The sequence below is a fragment of the Natator depressus genome, chromosome 20, assembly GCF_965152275.1.
Source record: "Natator depressus isolate rNatDep1 chromosome 20, rNatDep2.hap1, whole genome shotgun sequence".
NCBI classification, from domain to species: Eukaryota; Metazoa; Chordata; order Testudines; family Cheloniidae; genus Natator; species Natator depressus.
Window position 1 is genome coordinate 7,194,973 of NC_134253.1, and position 21,250 is coordinate 7,216,222.

At 45.8% G+C, this 21,250-nt stretch overlaps 1 protein-coding gene across 7 annotated transcripts in view; it reads left to right on the top strand.

Annotated features, from left to right (window-relative positions):
* WIZ (WIZ zinc finger) overlaps positions 1–21,250 on the top strand; it is a 150,396-nt gene that overhangs the window by 83,897 nt on the left and 45,249 nt on the right. For 3 of the 7 annotated variants that reach the window (XM_074935093.1, XM_074935095.1, XM_074935092.1), the window contains exons 3-5: positions 3,803–3,863; positions 8,353–10,910; positions 11,259–11,624. In XM_074935093.1, coding sequence (XP_074791194.1) covers positions 3,803–3,863; positions 8,353–10,910; positions 11,259–11,624 — 2,985 coding nt within the window. The remainder of the gene's footprint in view (positions 1–3,802; positions 3,864–8,352; positions 10,911–11,258; positions 11,625–21,250) is intronic. The other 4 variants (XM_074935096.1, XM_074935094.1, XM_074935097.1 and 1 more) reach the window with 3 other exon arrangements.

The following is a 21,250-nucleotide window of genomic DNA, read 5'->3' on the forward strand; positions in this document are numbered from 1 at the left end:
CCTGCAGTGCCACGTTCCCTGAGAGCCCATCCTGCCTCTGTCAGTGTCAGTGTTGGCAGCTTCCCATTTCCTCTCTCTCCGTAACTTAAGGCTAAATATTAACGGATCTCTCATTAGTAATGGCCCAGCTCCCTTGTACAGTCTATGTTGGTGGCTGTTGCACCTGTTAATTGGTGCATTTTGAACCTCATCTCTGCTTGCAGTGTGAAATGCTCAGTAAATTCTCTGGTTACTGTGTAAGAATCCTGTGTGTTGACTACCCCTTCACCCGATCTGTCAGGGTGCAGGAGCGCTATGAGACTGGACCTGTGGTCTCTGCAGGCTGCATCTCTTTTTGTTTAACTGGGTAATCCTAAGGCATAGCTGGCTTCCTGGGTTACAGCCAGGTAGCTACAGGATACTGGGATGGAGAGGAAGGCAGCATTGTAGCTGCTAGGAGAACTGTGACCCGAGATGATGGTGACCAAAGCAGGGTCATGAGATGTTGATTTACCATGACAAGGATATAGAAACCTTTTCCATTTGGTGACAGAAATCAAACATGGGTACCAGGCTGGGATTCTAAAACTAAACGGGAAGCAAGGCGGGTTTAACTGACTACTGTTCTGACAAACTGAGCCATCCGCATGGCAGGCCTATTCTGGCAAAACAGGGACTGGAGTGACATGGACACTGGCACCTTGAATCTCCCTTGCCCCGCATCTTGGATAGTCCCTTACCCCAGAGCAAAGTGGCTGTCAAATGCGGTCAGCTCACAATGGTGGCAATTACACTACCGTAAAGTGGCAGCAGGACCATGGAGAAGCAGGCCCTGGAATTGTGCACTGCAGTCTATGTGTAACACAGCCTGTGCTTCCTGAAAGCTTCAGCTGACTGGAGCTGTGGCTCTCATTTGCTTTAGAGATGATTCAGGCATGGAGCATATCACACCTATGCTCCATAGAGTGTACTAGCTGCTAGCTGGGATCTACAGTAGTGTAGGTCTGCACTGTCTAAGACCCTGTCTGTTCTAGGGAAATGGTTTAAAACATCCCACTATTGCCGATACTGGCTCTATTGCCAGTGGAGCTACGTTGCGTGTCCTAATGTGGACAGGGTGCCAGTGCCATTGTTAAGATCCTAAGACCTACCGGACTGGGTGAGACCAATGGTCCATCTAGCCCTGTATTGTGTCTCTGGCCAGTGCCAGAGCTTCGGGGGGGGGGGGGGGGGGGAGTGCACAGAACAGGACAGTTGGAATGATCCACCCCGTCTTCCCCTCCTACCTTCTAGCAGTCAGAGGTTTAGGGTTGCCGCAAGCATGGGTTGTATCCCTGACCATCTTGGCAAATAGCCACTGATGGATCTATCCTCCATGAACTCATCTAGTTCATTTTGAACCCAGTTATACTTTTGGCCTTCACAATGTCCCATGGCAATGAGTTCCAGAGGTTAATCATGCACTGTGGAAAAAGTACTTCCTCTTGTTTGTATTAAACCTACTGCCTAATAATTTCATTGGTTGACCCTTGGTTTGTGTATTGTAAATAAAACTTCTCTACTCACTTTCTCCACACCATTTATGATTTTATAGACCTCAGTCATATTCCTCCCATCCCTTTTAGTTGTCTCTTCTTTTTCTAAGCTGAACAGCCCTAATATTTGTAGTCTCTCCTGGTATGAACACCTCAGAAATCCTTATTGCCCTTCTCTGACCCTTTTCCAGTTCCATTATATCCTTTTTGAGATGGCGGGTGGACCAGGACTGCACATAGTATTCAAGGTGTGGGCGCATCATGGATTTATATTGTGGCATGAGATTTTTTTTTTTTCTTGTTTTCTATCCCTTTCCTACTCGTTCCTAACATTCTCTTAGCCTTTTTAACTGGAGGGAAGGATTTTCCAGTGATTAGGACACTAGTCTGGGGCTTGGGAGAGACAGGTTCAATTCTCTGCTCTGTCACAGACTTCCAGTGTGTCCTGGGGCAGGTCATTCACTCTCTGTGCCCAGTTCCCCTCTTTGAAATAGGGATGGCGGTGCTGCCCTGCCTCCCAGGGGGTTTGTGAGGTGATTGTGAGACGTCCAGATATGATGGTAACGGAGGCAGGAGGGGCAGATAAGTACCAAAGATTGATAGGGCATGTTGAGAGGCCTGTCTTACTGTGGTTTTCCCTGAGTTACTTTTGCTCATTTTGGAGTTCTCCTGAACTGACAGCACTTCGATCCCTGCTTGCAGAAGGCATGTTTGGTAAAAGGTGATCCCTGTATTGAGTTGACAGTGCAGTGTACAATAGCAGACCACTGCGCTGAGGACACTCCAGACCATGGCAATACGGAATTGGCAAAGCAGCCTATGGGAGTTCAGTATCCAACACCCATTGAAATTAGACATTTGAGCACCTAATTCCCTTGGGCTCTTGGAAATCCCAGCCTTAATGGCTGCTCACATTGTCCATATCTCCAACAAGTGCAGCCTCCCTGGCCTGACACTCCTGTGACTTAATGTGGATACCCATCGTACAGTCTGAACAGCTCCGCCCTGCTGCTGGCTTTTGTGTTCTTGGGATAAACGTTCATCCCACAGGCTGTGCCTGGAAGTCAAGCTCGAAGGCTGTGTAGGGTGCGAACAGGCTTTCACTGGAACACAGAAATTGTTCTTATCATTTGTGTTACGGGACCACATTGGAACCCCAGTCACAGTCCAGGACCCCGCTGTACTGTGCAAATGCAGAACAAAAAGATGGTCCCTGCCCTAATGAGTTTACAGTCCAAGTGTAAGAGAAGAGATAACGGGTGGATACAGACAGATGGGGCGGCATAAGGAAACAATGAGACAGTTGTGATCAGCTTGATGGGCAGGGCTCTCAGCACACCAGCGGCCTAACTGTTGTGACGTTTTTGTAGGCATCATGGCAAAGGAGAGATTTGAAGGAGTATAATGAGTTAGTTTTGTGGGTGTTTATGGGGAGCATGTGGGGCAGCATGGGAGAAAGCACAAAGGTGCTATTTGAAAATTTAACAAGTGGATGATGGAGGCTAGGATCGTGGGTTGATCAGAGGCGAGGGTAGACACTTTGATACTGAATGGGAGATAGGCCACAAAGGGCCATGGAAGTGAAGTCAAGCAGCTTAGAGAGGGATGATGTGGTCAAAGCAATAGGCTAGGATAGTGGTTCTCGGCTTGCGGCCCAATCAGCACAGAGCTGCGGCCCATGTGACATCCTCAGGGCCATAGAGGTAGTATTTGATTTGGCCCACATAACGTGGCCCACAATAAAATAAATAGGTTGCGAACCACTGGGCTAGGACAATGATCCTTTGCATCAGCATTTTGAATGGATACCTCTAGCCTAAGGGCAGGTCACTCCAGCTCAAGGGCAGCAGAGGGCACGTCACTGTGTTACTGTGTGACATCCTGCACAGGTTCCATCATTTTCACACGGTTCCCTTTGCAAGGGTTCTTCGCAAAAAATCCACCACCACCCAGTGGCTTGACTTCAAATGGACTGGCCGCTCCTCTTAGGAGCGGGTGGGTGGGAGCCAGGCATTGAAGCATGTGCATTTTTATTTTAAACTGCTTACTGCAAGAATGATTATACATCAAATCATTGGTGCACAGGATTAACCCTCTTAAGTGTGGGTTAGAAATGCGGCAGTAATCTCAACCCGGCTGCAGAAGGGGAGGAGGCACAGCGGAAGCAGAGGAGGGGGCGATTATCTGCCAGGAAAGCTTTTTAACACAAAATGACATTATTCCAAATGGCAGTAAAGAAGCCAAGATTCGGCCCCGATCGACTGAAGCTTTCCTTTTCTCTGTTGCAGATGAGCCCGATCCTGCCCTCTGTGGTGCTGTCCCAACCACGCCTCACAGGAACGAACTCTGGTAAGTGCTGATACTCCTGGGATAAATCGCACATTTGTGTCACTGCCACTGAACCGATCCCGAGGACTTTCACTTTTAACTGAGCTTGTAGGTAGTAAAGCCCTAAGGATGCCCCCTCCCCCTGCCATCATTATCCTTCCTGGCCAAAGAGGCGCTCCCCTTTGGAGCCAGCCAGTGCCACTCCTTGCTGTTGAGCAACAGTGGGCATCTTACTCTGACTCACGCTTGCCAGGCCAGGGCTGAATGCAGTCCAGCCTAGGTGTCGTGCTTGATGACATCATTGGGCCTTCAAGCCCAACCCGTGCAACATTCTCAGTCTTAAAGTATAAGACTAGGATGAGGAATCAAACCCAGTTCGCCCGATTACACCTCTCAAGTAACCTGTGTTTCCCATGATAACATGCTACCAAGTGGCTTTTGGAAGGGAATGGGGTGCATGACCTGCCATTCAGTCTTTTGCTTTTTCTTGTTTTGCTCTTCCCCCATATCCTCCAGCTGCCTGCATGCACATCACCTCCTGCGGGGGTGTCTGAGGCCACGTAGTCTACCATTCCTCTCCCAGTGCCACTATGTTGGCCACTAGGGGCCCGCCTACAGCCATTATCTTCCAGGAGGCTGGCAGTCGTAACAGAGATTTAAGGTTGATTGAGAGATGTTCAGGGAGTAGCTGTGGAACACGATGGAGAAAGCATGTCAGATATTGTGTGTCCCACATTGTGGCACTGAGTGATAATTCTGCAGGGCAGTAAGGACCACTGACCTGCTCAGAATCCCTCTCTTTTATCTTGCTTATGCAACATAACTGGTGCCCAGCACATTTTAATGGGTTTATTTTTGTATCCAGTGTCGCTCAGTGTTCTGATCCTTCCTGGGCTAGGAGTTTCCTTATTGAGTTATTCTTAATAATACACATGGGATTTGCAGTGCATATGGTAATCCTTGGTGACCACAGAGAAACTCTCTTCCAACCAGCAGTTATTTTGCTTGGGTAAAATAAGGGATTTTACTGAACTGGAAAAATGGATGTGAATTTATGGGGAGAGGAGGTTTCTTAAAACAGAAAACGGCAGTGTTGTGTGGGAATTTTGTGGGCTTGGCTAAGATAGAACAGCTGCCAACAAAGGTGCTTTGTTCTCACTTCAGTAGAACTTGACCTGTTAGATAATGCTATCCTGTCTCATAGACTTGAGACTGTTGTGGTTTTTATCACCTCTGGTCACCTCTGCATTTGGAGGCATTTGAGTCCCCTGTTTGTTAGGTTCTCTGGCCCAATGCACATCATAAGGGGCAAGTGGAAGTCTTAGTCGGTGCTTTTCTACGAGGAAGGTTTGGAACGAGAGAGAGGTGGTGTATTGGATGACTCGGTTGATTGATAAAAGAGATTCAGGGGGTTTCCACTGAACCAGGTTTGTAATGAGCCAAAGCTATTAGTATTTGGTGGCTGATATGAACTGAACAAGGGGGGATCTCAACCCAGATGATGTTTGACAAGCGTCCACATCACACAATCACTGCCATGTTTGTCACTGACGACAGAGAAGCCGAGGACTGAGTAGGCCATGGAGATTCAAGTGTAGTCCTTGTAATCCAGGAATAAGGTATATTGGCAGGAGCTGGTGTGTGGCGGAATCTTACCTTACTCTCTGGCTGTACAGAGGCCTGGAGTCTGTATGGCTGTCACTGTGCTGCCTTTTGCACTGTCTGTGCTAAACCCAATGGTCTGTGAAGCGGTACCTCTGATAGTTGCCAGCAGAAATATCGCTCTCAGCATGCAATGCTCTTTCTCAATCAAAACCTGCTGTGACCTTGGTGTCCACCATCTGCACCTCCATTTTAATAAAGACACTTGCCTAGCTTTTTTTCATCCATAGATTTCCAAGCACTTTGTAAAGTGGGTAGAATAATTATTCTTGTATTTGCAGAGGGAGTAGGAGTGGCTCAGAGCAGTTCAGCAGCTGGTCACTGGCAGAGAGGGGAAAAGGAGCCCAGTCTGATCCGCAGCTGCCCTCATGTGGTGTCCACAGGCACCTCTTTTTAGGTTTCTGCACTACCTCTGCCCCAAGGGTTGAAATTTTACCCATAGCTGACCTATAGGCACTGCTTCTCGAACCCTAGTCCCTTTGGGCATCTGCCCCTCTCCTTCCCCTTCCTACCAGCAGCCACGTTGGCAATAAAAAGCCTTCGACCCTTTCATAACTGGTACAAATGCCATAGGGATCGTCTGTGAATGATGGAGATTGTAATGTCTCCCCACAAGACTGCAACTGCCTTAGCAGCAGTGCCCTGCTCCACTTAATGCAGATGAGATGCAGCCCTCAGGATCCTTGCAGGCGGTTAGCACTGTCCTATTCTGTGCCCCAGTGTAGAAATAGTAGGTGTGGGGAGGAACCTTTTTAGGGCGTATTCTCTCTACTTTGAGGCCCTGCCAAGGTGTGAGAGGATGGAATTAGCCAAGGACTTCTCTGTAAGCTGGCCTGCTGCTCCTGCCCCCCTTGGCTTGTGGCCCCTGTACAGAATATTGAAGCTGGAGAAACAAAAAACAATAAAGAGGAGCAAAATGGATCCTAATTTCTCACACTTCCTCTAGAGAGCTGCCAGCTAGTAGAGCTTTCCTCTGAACAAGCCACTGGTGAGGAGCCCCCAGGCTTCTATCTCTGGACTCGGAGAAGGTTAAAGGGTGATTTGATTAGTCTGTAAGTACCTACATAGGGAACAATAATGGGCCCTTCAATCTAGCAGAGAAAAGTTGAAGCATGATCCAATGGTTGGCAGTTGAAGCTAGACTACTTTAGACTGGAAATAAGATGTAAATTTTTAACAGGGAGAGTAATTAATGACTGGAACAACTTACCAAGGATCTTGGTGGATTCTCCATCATTGACCATTTTGAAATCAAGATTGGATGTTTTTCTAAAAGCTCTGTTCTAGGAATTATTGCGGGGCAGTTATCTGGTGTGTGTTACACAGGCTGTCAGACAAGATGATCATAATGGTCCCTTCTAACCAAGGAATGTATGGATCCAAAAGGCAGAGTGCTAGGGGCCATGTCTGCACTGTACATTAAGCTCTATGAAAGCCTCACTGGTTCCTGTTTGGCCTCATAATAAAATGTCTTCCCACAACAGCAAATATCCACAGGCAGCTTGGTAGAAAGAGGGATAGAACTGTCTAGGAGACTCTGTCCCAAAGGTCTCTGCAGAGGATGAGGTGGATTTTTGAGGGGGAAAGGGAAAATTTTGTTTAAGTGGGTTGAGGCAGGAATCCAGGAAGTGATGATGGAAACATTCAGCTGGACTTCAGGAAACCCTTTCTAACAGGGTCACTTCTAATATGTGGGTCAGCCTCTCTAGGGAAGCTGCTAACGCTATTGGAGTCTTTGAAACAAAACTGGACCAAGTCCTTGAGGATATGCAAAAGAGATTCATCTTGCACATGGCATTGGGAGGGGGAAGGAGAAAGTGGAATAGGCAGCCTAATAGGTCCTTTCCATCCTTAGTATATTTGAGTATATTATCAGAGTCCTGCAGTTAGGACGGAAGAATCCCATGCACCGCTACAGACTAGGGACCGAATGGCTAGGCAGCAGTTCTGCAGAAAAGGACCTAGGGGTTACAGTGGACGAGAAGCTGGATATGAGTCAACAGTGTGCCGTTGTTGCCAAGATGGCCAATGGCATTTTGGGATGTATAAGTAGGGGCATTGCCAGCAGATCGAGGGACGTGATTGTTTCCCTCTATTCGACATTGGTGAGGCCTCATCTGGAGTACTATGTCCAGTTTTGGGCCCCACATTACAAGAAGGATGTGGAAAAACTGGAAAACGTCCAGCGGAGGGCAACAAAAATGATTAGGGGACTGCAACACATGACTTATGAGGAGAGGCTGAGGAAACTGGGATTGTTTAGTCTACGGAAGAGAAGTGAGGGGGGGATTTGATAGCTGTTTTCAACTACCTGAAAGGGGGTTCCAAAGAGGATGGATCTAGACTGTTCTCAGTGGTAGCAGATGACAGAACGAGGAGTAATGGTCTCAAGTTGCAGTGGGGGTGGTTTAGGTTGGATATTAGGAAAAACTTTTTCACTAGGAGGGTGGTGAAACACTGGAATGCGTTACCTAGGGAGGTGGTGGAATCTCCTTCCTTAAAAGTTTTTAAGGTCAGGCTTGACAAAGCCCTGGCTGGGATGATTTAGTTGGGGATTGGTCCTGCTTTGAGCAGGGGGTTGGACTAGATGACCTCCTGAGGTCCCCTCCAACCCTGATATTCTATGATTCTATGATTAACAGATCAGCCTTGTTAATTTTAAATGGGCTACATACAGGGGAAGCCTGGTGACATTCTCTGGCATTTATTATGCAGGAGCTCAGACTAGATGATCTAATAGTCCCTTCTGACTTTAAAAACTATGAAAATGAAGTGATGTGTTTTATGTAAACAGAAGTGTTGGTTCATATCCTTTAACCAGCTAATAAATGTCAAAAATTATTTGCAGCACCAGGAATGAAGAACATGTAGAACTCAAGAAAGGGTTTTACAGAGCAGATTCCAGGAGTTCAGCAGAGCTAAGAAGTATGACTGTGTCTGGCAGCACATCATGGGATTGTTCCACTCTGGAGACAAGAGGAGGTGACTTGAGAGAAGAAAGCACTTTAGAAAGACTCTCTGGTTTGAAGGACTCAGCAGGCTTAAAGGAAGTGCAGTGTGTAAATCCTTCACACTCAATGGAGTCCACGTTTACAGTGGAGTCCAAGATTGTAAATACTGTGCAGATGGACACTGATCAACTGGAGAGCAACTCTGAGGACTTGAACACTCACAAGGCTACAGCAGAAACTTCCATCCCTTGTCCTGGAGTACGGTCTGTTAGTGGAGAGGAAAAATATCATAAAAATGAACCAAAGCAACTTGAAGCCTTCAGCAAAGAGCACTTAGATAAAAAAAAGAAGGGCATTCAGAGGTTTGACTGGATTTCTGGGCACAATGAGAGTCCGAGTCCTCACTATAAAGACATAAATAAGCCAACAGATGTAGCAACTAACTTATCCACCAGGGGACAGGCCGTGCATGAAGTGCCTTGTCCATTGACTCTGCCGGTATTCAGAAAAATGCTAAACCCTGTCTTGAGCAAGTCAAAAACTGTGGAGAGCGTATCCTCCCACAGGACAGGGCTGGCAATGGAGGCCAGTTTGAGTGACTTGAGTTCTCTTAATGCTGCAGAGTGGACATTGCAAAAGCCAAGCCTCCAGATAAATGCAGATCTTGCTGTCAGCAAACAGTCCTGGACCGTAAACGCTGAAGACTCTGTGGAGCGAATCCCACTGATGTCTCTAGAACCGACTCCCTGCAGCTCCTATGACATAGAGATGAGGCCATATGTGTGCAGTGTCTTGCTAGAGGAGCATGGAAAGGACGAGCTTGGCCAGGAGGAGGATCCCACCGTGTACACATGCATTGAATGCAGCATTTACTTTAAGAAAAAGGAACACTTGATGGATCACATGCTTCAGCATAACCGGGGACCAGGGCAGGACCAAGACAGAGATGCAGTTGGGGGTCAGTGTCAGTTCTCCTGTAATGAATGCGGATGGGCATTTGGGGACCCTGGCTCTCTGGAGCAGCACAAGAGGCTTCATCAGGAGTCCAGGGAGAAAATCATTGAAGAAATCCAGAAGCTCAATGAGTTTTCAGACGAAGGTCGAGAAGCCCGGCTGCAGTGCCCCAAGTGTGTTTTTGGAACCAACTCCTCTAAGATCTTCGTCCAGCATGCCAAGATGCACGTCAAGGAGAGGAAGGACCAAGGCATGAAGAATGTGAATCTCTTTGGCAGAGTTGGCAGTGGAGAAATGCATGACAGCCCAGTACACAACATCTACAAACACTTCAAACCAAACAAACACACCCCTGTGCAGGTGCAGCCACACAGCAGCAGTAAAGGACTCAGCACTTGCATGCTCTGCAGCTTCCCTGCTCCCAATGAAAATATCCTAAAGGAACACATGAAATATGCCCATTCCCATCTTCCCTGGGACACACAGACTTTTGAAGAGGACTCTAATCAGCCTGGAACTAGCAGGGATGCCTACAGCCCCGCTAGGCCAGGCCGATTTTCAGAGACGGATTATTTTGGCAAAGCCGAGAGGCTGTTTCCCCAGCCTCACCGAGAAAGCACATCCCATTATGAATCTGTCCAGAACTTTGCCATGGGTCACCAGAGACTCAATAAAAGCAATGGGACTAATAAAAAGGACTTCCAGACATCAGGGTTTCACACCAGGAAAGCAGCCCCGTATGGTGCCCTGCACAAAAACTTAGGGCTGTCCACCCTTACCTCAGCAAAAGTTTATTCTCAGTTTGCCCTGCAGCAAATGAAAAAAAAAAGCACAGTACACCACCTTGAGAGTGACGGGGACAATGTCAGGAGTCACCCGGGGGAGCTGGAGGAGCTCAGGCACAAATGGGCATTGGCAAATGATGTTGGGAGCATGGAAGAGGAAATTTCTTTAACCACCGAAATAGATTTGACTGAGAATAGACGCTTCAAACCCTTTGCTATTCCTCAGTCTGCTTTGGCCCTCAAGAGGACTTTCAGAGACACATTGAAAGCAACAGACTCTTCTATAGCATCAGAAGAACAGCAGCATCAGTTACGGAAGATGGTCCCTGTTGTCCTTCTAGAGGAGATGAACCTTCATCCCCAGAAGACAAAGCGGCCAAAGGGGAAGCTGTACAAGAAGAAAATAGCAGCTCCTTCCAGGGAGTTCATGATGGACGAGTCCCTCCCCTTAGATATTCTCTTGCTGGACTCCCCTCTAGAGGGTTCCCTAGAGCTAGATGACCTCTTGGATACAGACTCGCCCATGCTGAAGAACGAAGAGAGGAAATGTCCATATTGTCCTGACAGGTTTCACAATGGGATTGGCCTAGCCAACCATGTGCGGGGACACCTGAACAGGGTGGGTGTGAGCTACAATGTCCGTCATTTCATCTCAGCAGAAGAAGTGAAAGCTATTGAGCAAAAATTTTCCTTCCAAAAGAAGAAGAAAAAAGGTAGTATGTACTCAATTTATTGTTATTTACTTTTTTTTTTTTTTTTTTTTTTTTTTTACTTTTTTTAACTTTTTTTTTTTTTTTTAATTCCTCCCACTGAGGATGGGTATGTATATTATGGTAGCTGGCCTGAATCTTGGAGTGTCTTGTCACAATACAACATCCATTCATGGCTTTTTCATCTGGTTAAGCTTTTCTCTTTTGGCATTACCACTTGGCTGTGGCTTTTACCGTGTTATGTGCAGTAAAGTCCTCCCTCGGGCTTCCCACGTCTGGAAATATTTGTTAGGTGCTTTTAATATTGGTTAGCTGCTCCTGGATGATGCTGACAAATTGTCCTTCTTTTCGCAGTTGCCAACTTTGACCCAAGTACTTTCAGTTTAATGCGATGCGAGTTCTGTGGGGCTGGTTTTGATACACGTGCCGGTCTGTCCAGCCATGCCAGAGCCCACCTGAGGGACTTCGGTATCACCAACTGGGAGCTCACCATCTCCCCAATTAACATCTTAAAGGAGCTGCTGGCCAATTCATCCCAACACCCTATGCTGCAGTCTGCAGTAGAAACGGAGCCTTCATCCCCAAACCGAGAGAGAGAGATGCACGGGTTTGGATACCGAAAAAGCATGACCCCCATGTCCGAATGCAGCATTCCAAGGTCTCCTTTATCCCCGTTCCCACCTGCGTGGGGAGACGAGTCCATGCAGTCCTTCCGAGACGGTAAGCAAGTCCTGAACTTACCTTGCAAGCTGGAAAGTGTATTTACTGCTAATCTAAGGCCAGATCCTGCCATCCTTACACTGAGTAGAATTCGAAGGAGGGGACAATTTGCAGAGCAAGGTTCTACTCAGCATGAATAAAGGTGGCAGAATTGGGCCCCTTGTTATTAATCTCCATCCATACATTGTTATCCCTGTGTCTTGCGATAAACTGAAGCTTGAGCTGTGCCAATGAAACCTGACACTGGCTTTTGAGCAGGCAAATAGATCTGTGGTGGTGGAGCAATAGACAAAAGAACCTGCCTTTCTCTTCACACACAGCACAACCTTGAAAGCTCCTGTGGAGAGACCCATGTCTTACCACTTAGGAGCGGTCACCTGTATTTGAAAGGGAAAGATTTTTTTTTTTTTTTTTTTTTTTTATTAGAAGGACCAATCTCCTACATGGAATTAGGTTTCTGTCACTAAACCTAGAAACCTGGAATGAGAGTTGGCCCAGTTTTTTCCTCACTCAGCAGAACTTGGGTAGGAGGGAGAAATGGCAAAGTTGAAGCCACTGGGACCAGTTCAGTGGCTTCTAGTTATTTATTAATTCTACTAGCACTCAGGTGTGAGTAGAGTCCATGGCCTGAGAAGATGTGCATTTGCCCCATCTGCTGTACTCTCCTTGAGTCTAACATAACTCTGAGGGACAGGTAAGTGTTCAAAGTAACTATCAGCCACCCCAAACAAAACTGGTTGCTGGTAAACTCACCCAGATTAGTGGATGCAAGTGAAAGAAACCCAATGTCCTGTTCTTTAAAAATGTCTATCTGAAAGTGTGGGTGCATTAATCTAGAACTGCAGCTCCCTTTAACATCAGAAAGGGCTAGAGAGCATTCACCAGAGCAGTCTATTCCAATCTTAATTCCAGAATTCTGGCTGTAGGGAACCAGTGGCTGCCCTACAAATCTCAACACATATAATCTCATGTTCCGAAGTGCAGTCCAAAAAGTGGCAGGATCTTTCTGTGCCTCCCTGTAGCAAAATGGCTCCCACTGCTGCAGCGTCTGAGCACCTTGCAAACATTAATTTATCCTTGTGACATACCTTTCATATTGGCAAGGATTAGCTGTGCCTGTTTTACAGTTAGCGCCTCTGCACCTCAATTTCCCTAAGTGACGAGGGTGACCAGATGTCCCGATTTTATAGGGACAGTCCCGATATTTGGGGCTTTGTCTTATATAGGCTCCTATTACCCCCCACTTCCCATCCTGACTTTTCACATTTGCTGTCTGGTCACCCTATAAGTGACTTCTCCAAGGGCTTGCATGGAGTCTATGGCAAAGCCTGGAATTGAACCCAAAACCTCCCAAATCTCCATCCAATGCCTTAAACAGAGACCAGGGTAGCCTGCCTGGCTACTTCTGTCGGGTTCCTGGATACAGAAGCAGAGTATATCAGTGCTGTTGCCCAGTGAGGTTTTCGCCTTCCTCTGCTTGGGGCACAGGTTACTTGATGGTTTGAACTAGAGTAAATGGTGAATTTGAACTTGAAATCTTTAAATCAAGATTTGAGGACTTCAGTAACTCAGCCAGAGGTTACGGGTCTATTACAGGAGTGGATGGAGGAGGTTCTGTGGCCTGCAACGTGCAAGTCAGACTAGATCAGTAGTTTTCAACCTGTGATCCATGGACCTCAGGGGGGGTCCACAGACTGTCTAAGATTTTCCAAAGGGGTCTGCACCTCCATTTGAAGTTTTTTAGGGGTCTGCAAATGAAAAAAGGCTAAAAACCACTGGACTAGATGATCGTGATGGTCCTTTCTGGCCTTTAAAGTCTATGAGTCTGAGTCTTCCAACACCCATATGTGGGTAGCCCTTCTGCTGAATGGTGACAGAACTCTGGACCTTGCAAGTCTGCTTCCCAGTGGAAGAGAAACTACTGATGCAGAGTCTGGGTCTGTCCTAGGTGTGCCTTGCTTTATCTACCCATGCACACCAGTTCTGGAGCAGAGGCAGTCACATACAGCATGCAGGCAATCCCTTCTTCCAGAAATCCCAGCCCAGTTCCCAGGAAGCTTCTCTGTCCCAAGAATTCACTCCAAATGCAGAGAATAAAACCGAGAAGCGCTCCTATCTGCCACAGCTTCTCTCCAAGGACAAAACTAACAATTATACAACATTTCTTCAAAGACTAAAAGCTCGATAAAAGGAACTTCTAAGGCTGTGTATGACAGCACTCTCTGCTGACGCCTACCACTGCAATAATATCCTGTCAACTTTCTCAAAGTCCTTGAAACAGATGAAAAAAGGATGGTCACTGGAATTCCAGGCTTAGCAGTCACCTTAGCTGTCTCTAGTTAAAATAAGGAGCATGCAATGTAGGGTGTGCTGGCATGCTCCTCGTACCCTAGCTGTGTCTAAAAGGATTCTTGAAGATGAATATAGATAAATTATCTGAAAAACACAGCTCTACTTGGCAAGTCAAATCACAATAGATACATATAGCCTTGTGACTGTGACTGGCTGCTAGTAAGATGTGAGCTATGGGCTTGTCATAGACACATAGTGCTATGATGCACTGCTTAGGTGCAACTCTTACATACGCTCATAAGCAGTTTTAGTGTCTTTGTCTTTGGCTGGCACTTCAGCAGTTTCAAGCCACACGTTCCATGAAAGACTGCAGAAGATGCTTTTCTAATACGTGCAGTTTGTTTACTTAGAATGCTGTGTTGAGCTTTGTTAAAAGTTAGCCCTACTCCCAGAATGTACATGTGTTCTTGTTAATAAATTAAATGAATGGAAAGGGAAGGTGCCTCGGTAAGCTAAGTCGCTCCAAAAGCCTTTCAGTAGCAAATCCCTCTCAGTGAAGAGAGATTTTAAAAAATGGGAGACCCTGACCTTCACTTTGGATTTTCAGTGTAATTCTAATTATACAAATTCCTCTTATCCAAAAATCCTAGTTATCCAAAACAATGTCCCTCAAAAGGTCTCGTTAAGAGTTGGTATGGCAACCCCCATTTTTTCATGGTGTGTGTGTGTGAGTGTGTATTCCTACTGTATTTTCTACTGCATGCTTCTGATGAAGTGGGCTTTAGCCCACGAAAGCTTATGCTCAAATAAATTTGTTAGTCTCTAAGGTGCCACAAGTACTCCTCGTTCTTTCTGCTGATACAGACTAACACGGCTACCACTCTGAAAAGTATCCCTCAAGTAGCCCAATGTTAGTTAATAGCACTTCTGCTTATTCGAACACCCAGTTATCCAAAATCCAGCTGTCCCCAGGCCATTCCAATAAACAGGAGTGTACTGTAAATGCAAACAAGAAATGAGGGTGATTGATCCAATGTTCTAAGTTCAGGCATATTAATTAGGGCCAGTAGTGCTAATATTAGTGTTAATTCCTATCTCAATTGTTATGCCATTACAGTCACCTTTAGGAAGAAATGTAGACCCAGTACCTAAATTGAAAATGTTTCCTGCTAAATTTTGACCACTGCGCACATCACACCCCGTCAGCCTCAGAGCATTGCCAACTGTCTGGCTTTTATCAAAGTCCAGGAAAAAATTACCTACCCCAATCTACCTGTCACTTTGTGCCATGATAGTTGAACTGTGTAGCTGTGTGATCCAGTGTGAATCTTTCTCCATAAAAATAGCATTCTCTTGACTTCCCAATACAAAGCCAACCTGACTGTGTCATGCTCTGGGCCCTCCGAAGTGTTCTCCACTTAGGGCGTAACATTTAAGCTTTACTTAAGGAAAACTACTGCTACAATCATGTGAACACTGAAGCTACTGCACGGAATCCTTGCAGTCGGATTCATCCATCTGATGCTGCTACAGTGTCAAAAACTGTCCAAAACCTGTCCCCTGAAGTACAGAAATAAAATGGGACTCCTGTGTTTGGTCAAAGAAACAGTAAAGAAATATCTTGCCATCTCGGAAAGCACTGAGGTCCCCCAGTGATTAGTACCGTACTGGAGCCTGAGTGGAATAGTTTCCTGCACTTCCATTTCTTATTTAAACCCCGATCAGCTTGTTTACTCCAAAGTGTGTGTGTTAAGTGATATGGCTGTGGGGAAAATCCAGCGATAAGCCTTGTTGCTCTGAATCCCGGGCAAGAGTATGGCAAATCCTTTAGAAGCTATCTCTTGGATTTAAATATTGCTTACTTTTTTCTGTTTTATAGTCTCATTACTTGTGTGCTGGGGCAGTGGGATCTCAGAAAAGGGAATTAATCTGGAAAGCTAAAGGCCTATATTTAGAGCTTGAAAAACTTGAAGTGTAACTAACACACACCCAGCATTATGTCGGTGCTAGTCACAACTTCAGAGTTAAGAGTGATTTGAGTGTTGCATTTAAATAGGGAACAAAGCCTCTTGATTATGCATAGAGAACACAACATATCCACCCCAATTTACAGCACTCGCTCCCTGACTACAAGCTTCAGAGGGGTAGCCGTGTTAGTCTGGATCTGTAAAAGCGGCAAAGAGTCCTGTGGCATCTTATAGACTAACAGACGTACTGGAGCATGAGCTTTTGTGGGTGAATACCCACTTCGTCGGATGCATGTCATGTGTCCAACGAAGTGGGTATTCACCCACAAAAGCTCATGCTCCAATACGTCTGTTAGTCTATAAGGTGCCACAGGACTCTTCGTCCCTGAGTACAGAAATCTACTTTCTGAGAATTTGAGTAAATCTTTTAATTAATTTGAGTCCAACTGAATTTTAAAATGGCTCCTTCAAGACCTCTAGCACTCAGTGTCAGGAGAAGGAATTACCTAACACATCTCTCTGGTGAGAGACTTCTGAGGGGGTTTTTTTACACTCATTCCATAATATATAAATTTTTGTCACTGCAAAAAAAGTTAATGGGACACTGTAGTTTGCAATTGATAACCCCAAAAGCCAGCACATGAAGAGTTTCATACAGCTGCTCCTTTGGGCATAGATAGTATTTTATGTTTTGCTATGTCTGCTGTTGAATTTATGCTTGTAAAGTAGATGACTTTGCACTGCGTAGCACTCTTCATCTCAAAGCCCCTTATGAAGGTGGGTATTATACACCAACCCTGCATCCAATCTCCATTTTACAGGTGAGTAATTAAGAGCACAGGGAGGCAAGCTGACTTGTCAAAGGTTCCTAAAAGGAGCAGTGGCAGGTCAGGAATAGAACCCAGGTTTCCTGTCTGCCACTCCTCTGATTTTAACTACTAACTCACACTGCCTCTTGGGAGTTACAGTTGCTGTGGGAATCATAAGGCTTAGCTGAGATGAATTAAACCTGTCCCTGGACCATTGTGAATGGTGAATGTATAACACCTCTCAGAACAGAATTCCTGTTTCTTTCCTGTCCCCTTCCACATGTGGATCATGAAAAAAGCTGACTGGTGTTGGCTCTGGTTATTTGAGAAGCCTCTCTCCAGGCAGGGACTAGCTCACTATTAAACCCTACATTTAAACCATAAATTTCTGGTGGCAGGGCCCCGGTTGTCAGGATACACTTTGTTTGTCAGGACCTGCAGCTCAGCTTCAGCAGAAGATAGAAAGACACTAATTTCTTTTAGCATTTTATTAATTGTCCTCTAGGTTATGTCAATTGTCTGGTGTTACAGGAATTAGCCAGATAAAGCCCTAAAAAGCAGCACCTCAGGTATGCCACAGTAGCACTGTAGTGTAGTCAATTGCTACAGTGATGGGAGCCCTATTCCCATTGCTGTAGTAAATCTACCCCTCCAGAGGTGGTAGCTAGAATTCTTCCATCTTAGCAGTGACTATATTGGGTGTTAGGCCGGCTTTACTACATCTCAGAGGTGTGAATTTTTCATACCGCAGAGAGACATAGCTAGGTCAACCTAAGTTTTAGTTGTAGACCAGAACTTAGTCTTCCTACTGTCTTTTTCCTGTAAACTTCCCCATTTGCATGATACACAAATAAAAACTAACTAGAGAGTATCAGTGGAAAAGAGCTGTCTTGCTGAAAGATCTGCTCTAGCTCAACCAGAAGTTATGGGCTGGATGCAGGAATTATTGGGTGGTGGTCTCTGGCCTGGGTTATGTAGGAGGTCAAACCAGTTGATCATAATTGTCCCTTCTGACCTTAAAATCTGATTGCTTGTAAAAGCATCTGAACAAATGAAAATAAAAGTGAGGTGGGGGGAATGGAAATATCTGATGCTCAAGCCCATGGCAAGAGTTTTAAGTTGGATCCAATAGACGATAAGAACTAGGGACATGTATTTGGATGGAAAAACACAAGGTATAAATAGAGTTGCGCAAAAAAAATTGCGTTATGAGTCAGGACTGAACCAATGGCTCAAAGGGAGAATTGTGCTGTTCGAGCTGTCATGTTTGTGTGAAATGTAAAGAGGTCTTGGCCCTGATGGTAACTGAAAACCCCACAATGCCTTTTCTGAGTCAGGACATTAACCGGAGTGTCTTGGTCAAATTCCAACTGGGGAATTATTCTGCTTCCCTGAATTTCCCCCACTCCACTTTCAAGTGGTTATTGTATTCTTCGCTTCCTGCCCTAGCCTATTGTGCTCTGTTAAACAGCTGCCAGTATCACCTGACAGGAGGCTGTGCTTCAGTGGCAGGCAAAGCGATCTTTGCTGATTGCTTGTAAAGCACTTTGAGGTTTTTCTGCTATGGAAGGTGCTAGGTAAATGTAAGCTCCTCCTCACTAGAGGTAAACTTAGCTAGGATGTAGTTTTGTTGCCCATGGTTTATCCTCTCCACTTGTTCAGTGTTCTTCATGATCTATATCCTTCCAAGTACGTACTATAGCTCTCCTCCCCTAGGCTGTTGTTGCCTTTCTCTGTCCTGGGGATTGCTCTCATATCTAGCAGCCATTCCCGTGCCTTCTTTATCAACCCTAAATGCAAGAAACCTATTAGATATAGATCTAGAGACTTCTTGTACCTTTTCACCTCTTCCTGTTCTGGGACAGCTGACGCAGTAGCAATGGTGCCTGCCTGTTTGACTGATCTGCACCTTAATTTAAAAGAGCAGAATGTTAATCTTGAAGAAACAGAAAACAGATGTTATGCTGTCTTACCCAAACCCATGTGTCATTTTCCATAGGCACAACACTGAACTGCAGTAGTATGTAAGGAGCAAATGTGCATTTGTATAATTTGTTTACCTGCTGCCCTGTGGACATTCAACGCAGAGCCAACAAGGTGGACTTTTGCCCCTATGGCTGGAAAGCAGCTGGAAGAAGTGGGTGTTAAAGAGGAGATGCGTGATGGAAGAGAACAGGGAGATTATCCCAGCTCAGAGGGACTGATGGTCTGAACTAATCCAGCAATTCCTAATCTCAGCTGGCTGCTGGATTGTTCAAAGAGAACCCAAACCAGTGTTTAAAAGGGAGCTGCCCCCATTGTGCTCAGAGATAAATAAACCCATCACTACTTAGCTAATGTGAGTGAACCTGAAGGTCTTATGCAGCAGAGAGAGCTTCTTCATAGCTAAACTCAGAGGCAGCCCTGTTGTTTTTGTAATGTCCATTTGCAGCCCAAGCATTGGTGAACTAAAGTTTTTCAAAGACTGATTGGATGGTTAATAAGAGAGCGTGCAAATATCAGCAGGTGCTTAGAGCTGACCATGGTCCAGGCTTCCCATTCATGTGCACAGCAGTGGTCCTCTGTGATTTAGCTTCACCTGTTGAAAGTGGAATGCCACTTACACAAAGCCAGCCCCTACACGTGTATCCCTTTGGAAAGGATATAGGTTGTGCTCTGCTTTTCCTGGAGGTTTTCTTTGATGTTTTCATGGATCACTGCGTCTGTGGTTTTAATTTGTGCAGAGTGCTCACCTTTCTTGCAACCAGCTGCTCTAAGAAGGAGCCTTCTAGGTGTGGCTTGTTGGTGGCTACCTGCTTGTAGTGACAAGGGAAAGTCACACTCATGTCTGTCTACGCCTGAGACCAGTATATCTGTTTGGAGCCTACGTATTCCAAGGAGGATATGTCTGCCTGACCTACCTGCATGCTATGAGGTACCCCCTGAGAAAAGAAAGTCTCAGCACTTCTGTGTGCGCATGCACAGGGCTCCTTTCACCTCCCTTCTCCAAACTCCCCCTGCAGGTTTCATGCTGAACTGCCTCAACCAGGAAGGCTCCACCACCTTCCATTATGACTCTCCCTTTGGCCTAGCCCCAGCTTGTTTATCCGAAGGTCTTTTTCTCCCTTTTTTGAAAGCCTTGCCACCTCTCAAGCTCCACCTGCAGGCTTAATTTTAAGCTCTTCTATCCTGCTGCTTGTGCGTGCGTGCGTGCGCCACAGCTGCCACAATCGAAAGCAGTAGAAAGCTTGTCCTTGGCTACTGTGCTAGCATTACAAAGTCTGTTCTGTTAGGCATCCAGCAGTGTAGTCTGTGCCTAACAGAGTGAGATCAGAAGGGATCCTTTTTTAGTTGTTTCACTCATACTGGATTGTAGTCATTCATGAGATCTGCAATACATCCACAGGAGGGTAGCTCATGACTTAGGACTGGCCCAGTGCTAACTCTTGCACACCTATTTCTGTTAGTATTTCATGCTCTTCCACCACGGTTTCCATTGCGCCAGTGGGAGGAGTCTAGCTTCCTGCTGTTTCTCTCTGTGATAGTCTCCTGCTCAGTGTGAGGAATGGAAAGTTACTCATGAGAGCAAGGAGTGACCTGAGCTGCTTTGCCTGCCCAGGTTTTGTTTAACAGTGTGTGCAGCGACCTTTCACAGCAAGTGTGTGCACATGAAAACCCAGCTGGCAACTGTGAGAAGCTGCTACCTCTGCTGATCTGGGCTCCTTCCCTCAGAAATTTACAACTTCCACTGATTTGGATTTCCAGATAAGTATCTCATATAGCCTACAATCCTGTGAACTTGACTCAGACTAAGAGGATCCTGTGAATTTATGGTCTATATATCCCAGACAATTCACTTCCTCCAAAGCCCCTACAAAATTAAGAAATCTAATCTAATGTAACAGAACTTCTTCCTGGCTCCATATCTCCCAGTTCACTTAATCTTGTAGTAAAGTACACTCTCCTGGCGCTGACTGTATGTCTGAGGTGAGGCCTCAACTCCTTATAGCCCCAAGTGAAGGCCCTTAGCTTAGTAGCACTCCATGAACATCTCAATCTGTTTGCAGGAGGAGAGGGAGGCATGGAGTGAATGGGCTGTAGCCTCAACAAAAGTGGATATGATGTTTTTAATTGTGCATAATGCACTAAAAAATATCTCATGAACTTGAAGGAGCCCCAGTTGTTCGACTTAGTCTGCACACCACTGGCACGACAACATTGGGGTCTCAAGATCTGACTAAACTGCAACTTTGTCCCTCCCCATAGATTCATAGGTGTTAAGGCCAGAAGAGGCCATTTTAATCATCTAGTGTGACCTCCTGCGTAGCACAGGCCAGAGAGCTTCACCTAATAATTTTTTTTGCGTTCAGTCCATAACTTCTGGTTGAGCTAGAGTAGATCTTTTAGAAAGACATTCAGTCTTGACTTCAAGACTGCAAGTGATGGAGAATTATCCACACCCCTAGGTGAGTTATTCCACTGGTTAATTCCCCACATGGTTAAAAATTGGAACATTTTTTCTAGTTTGAATTCGTCTAGCTTCAGCTCCCAGCCATTGGGTCTCGTTATGCCTTTTTTC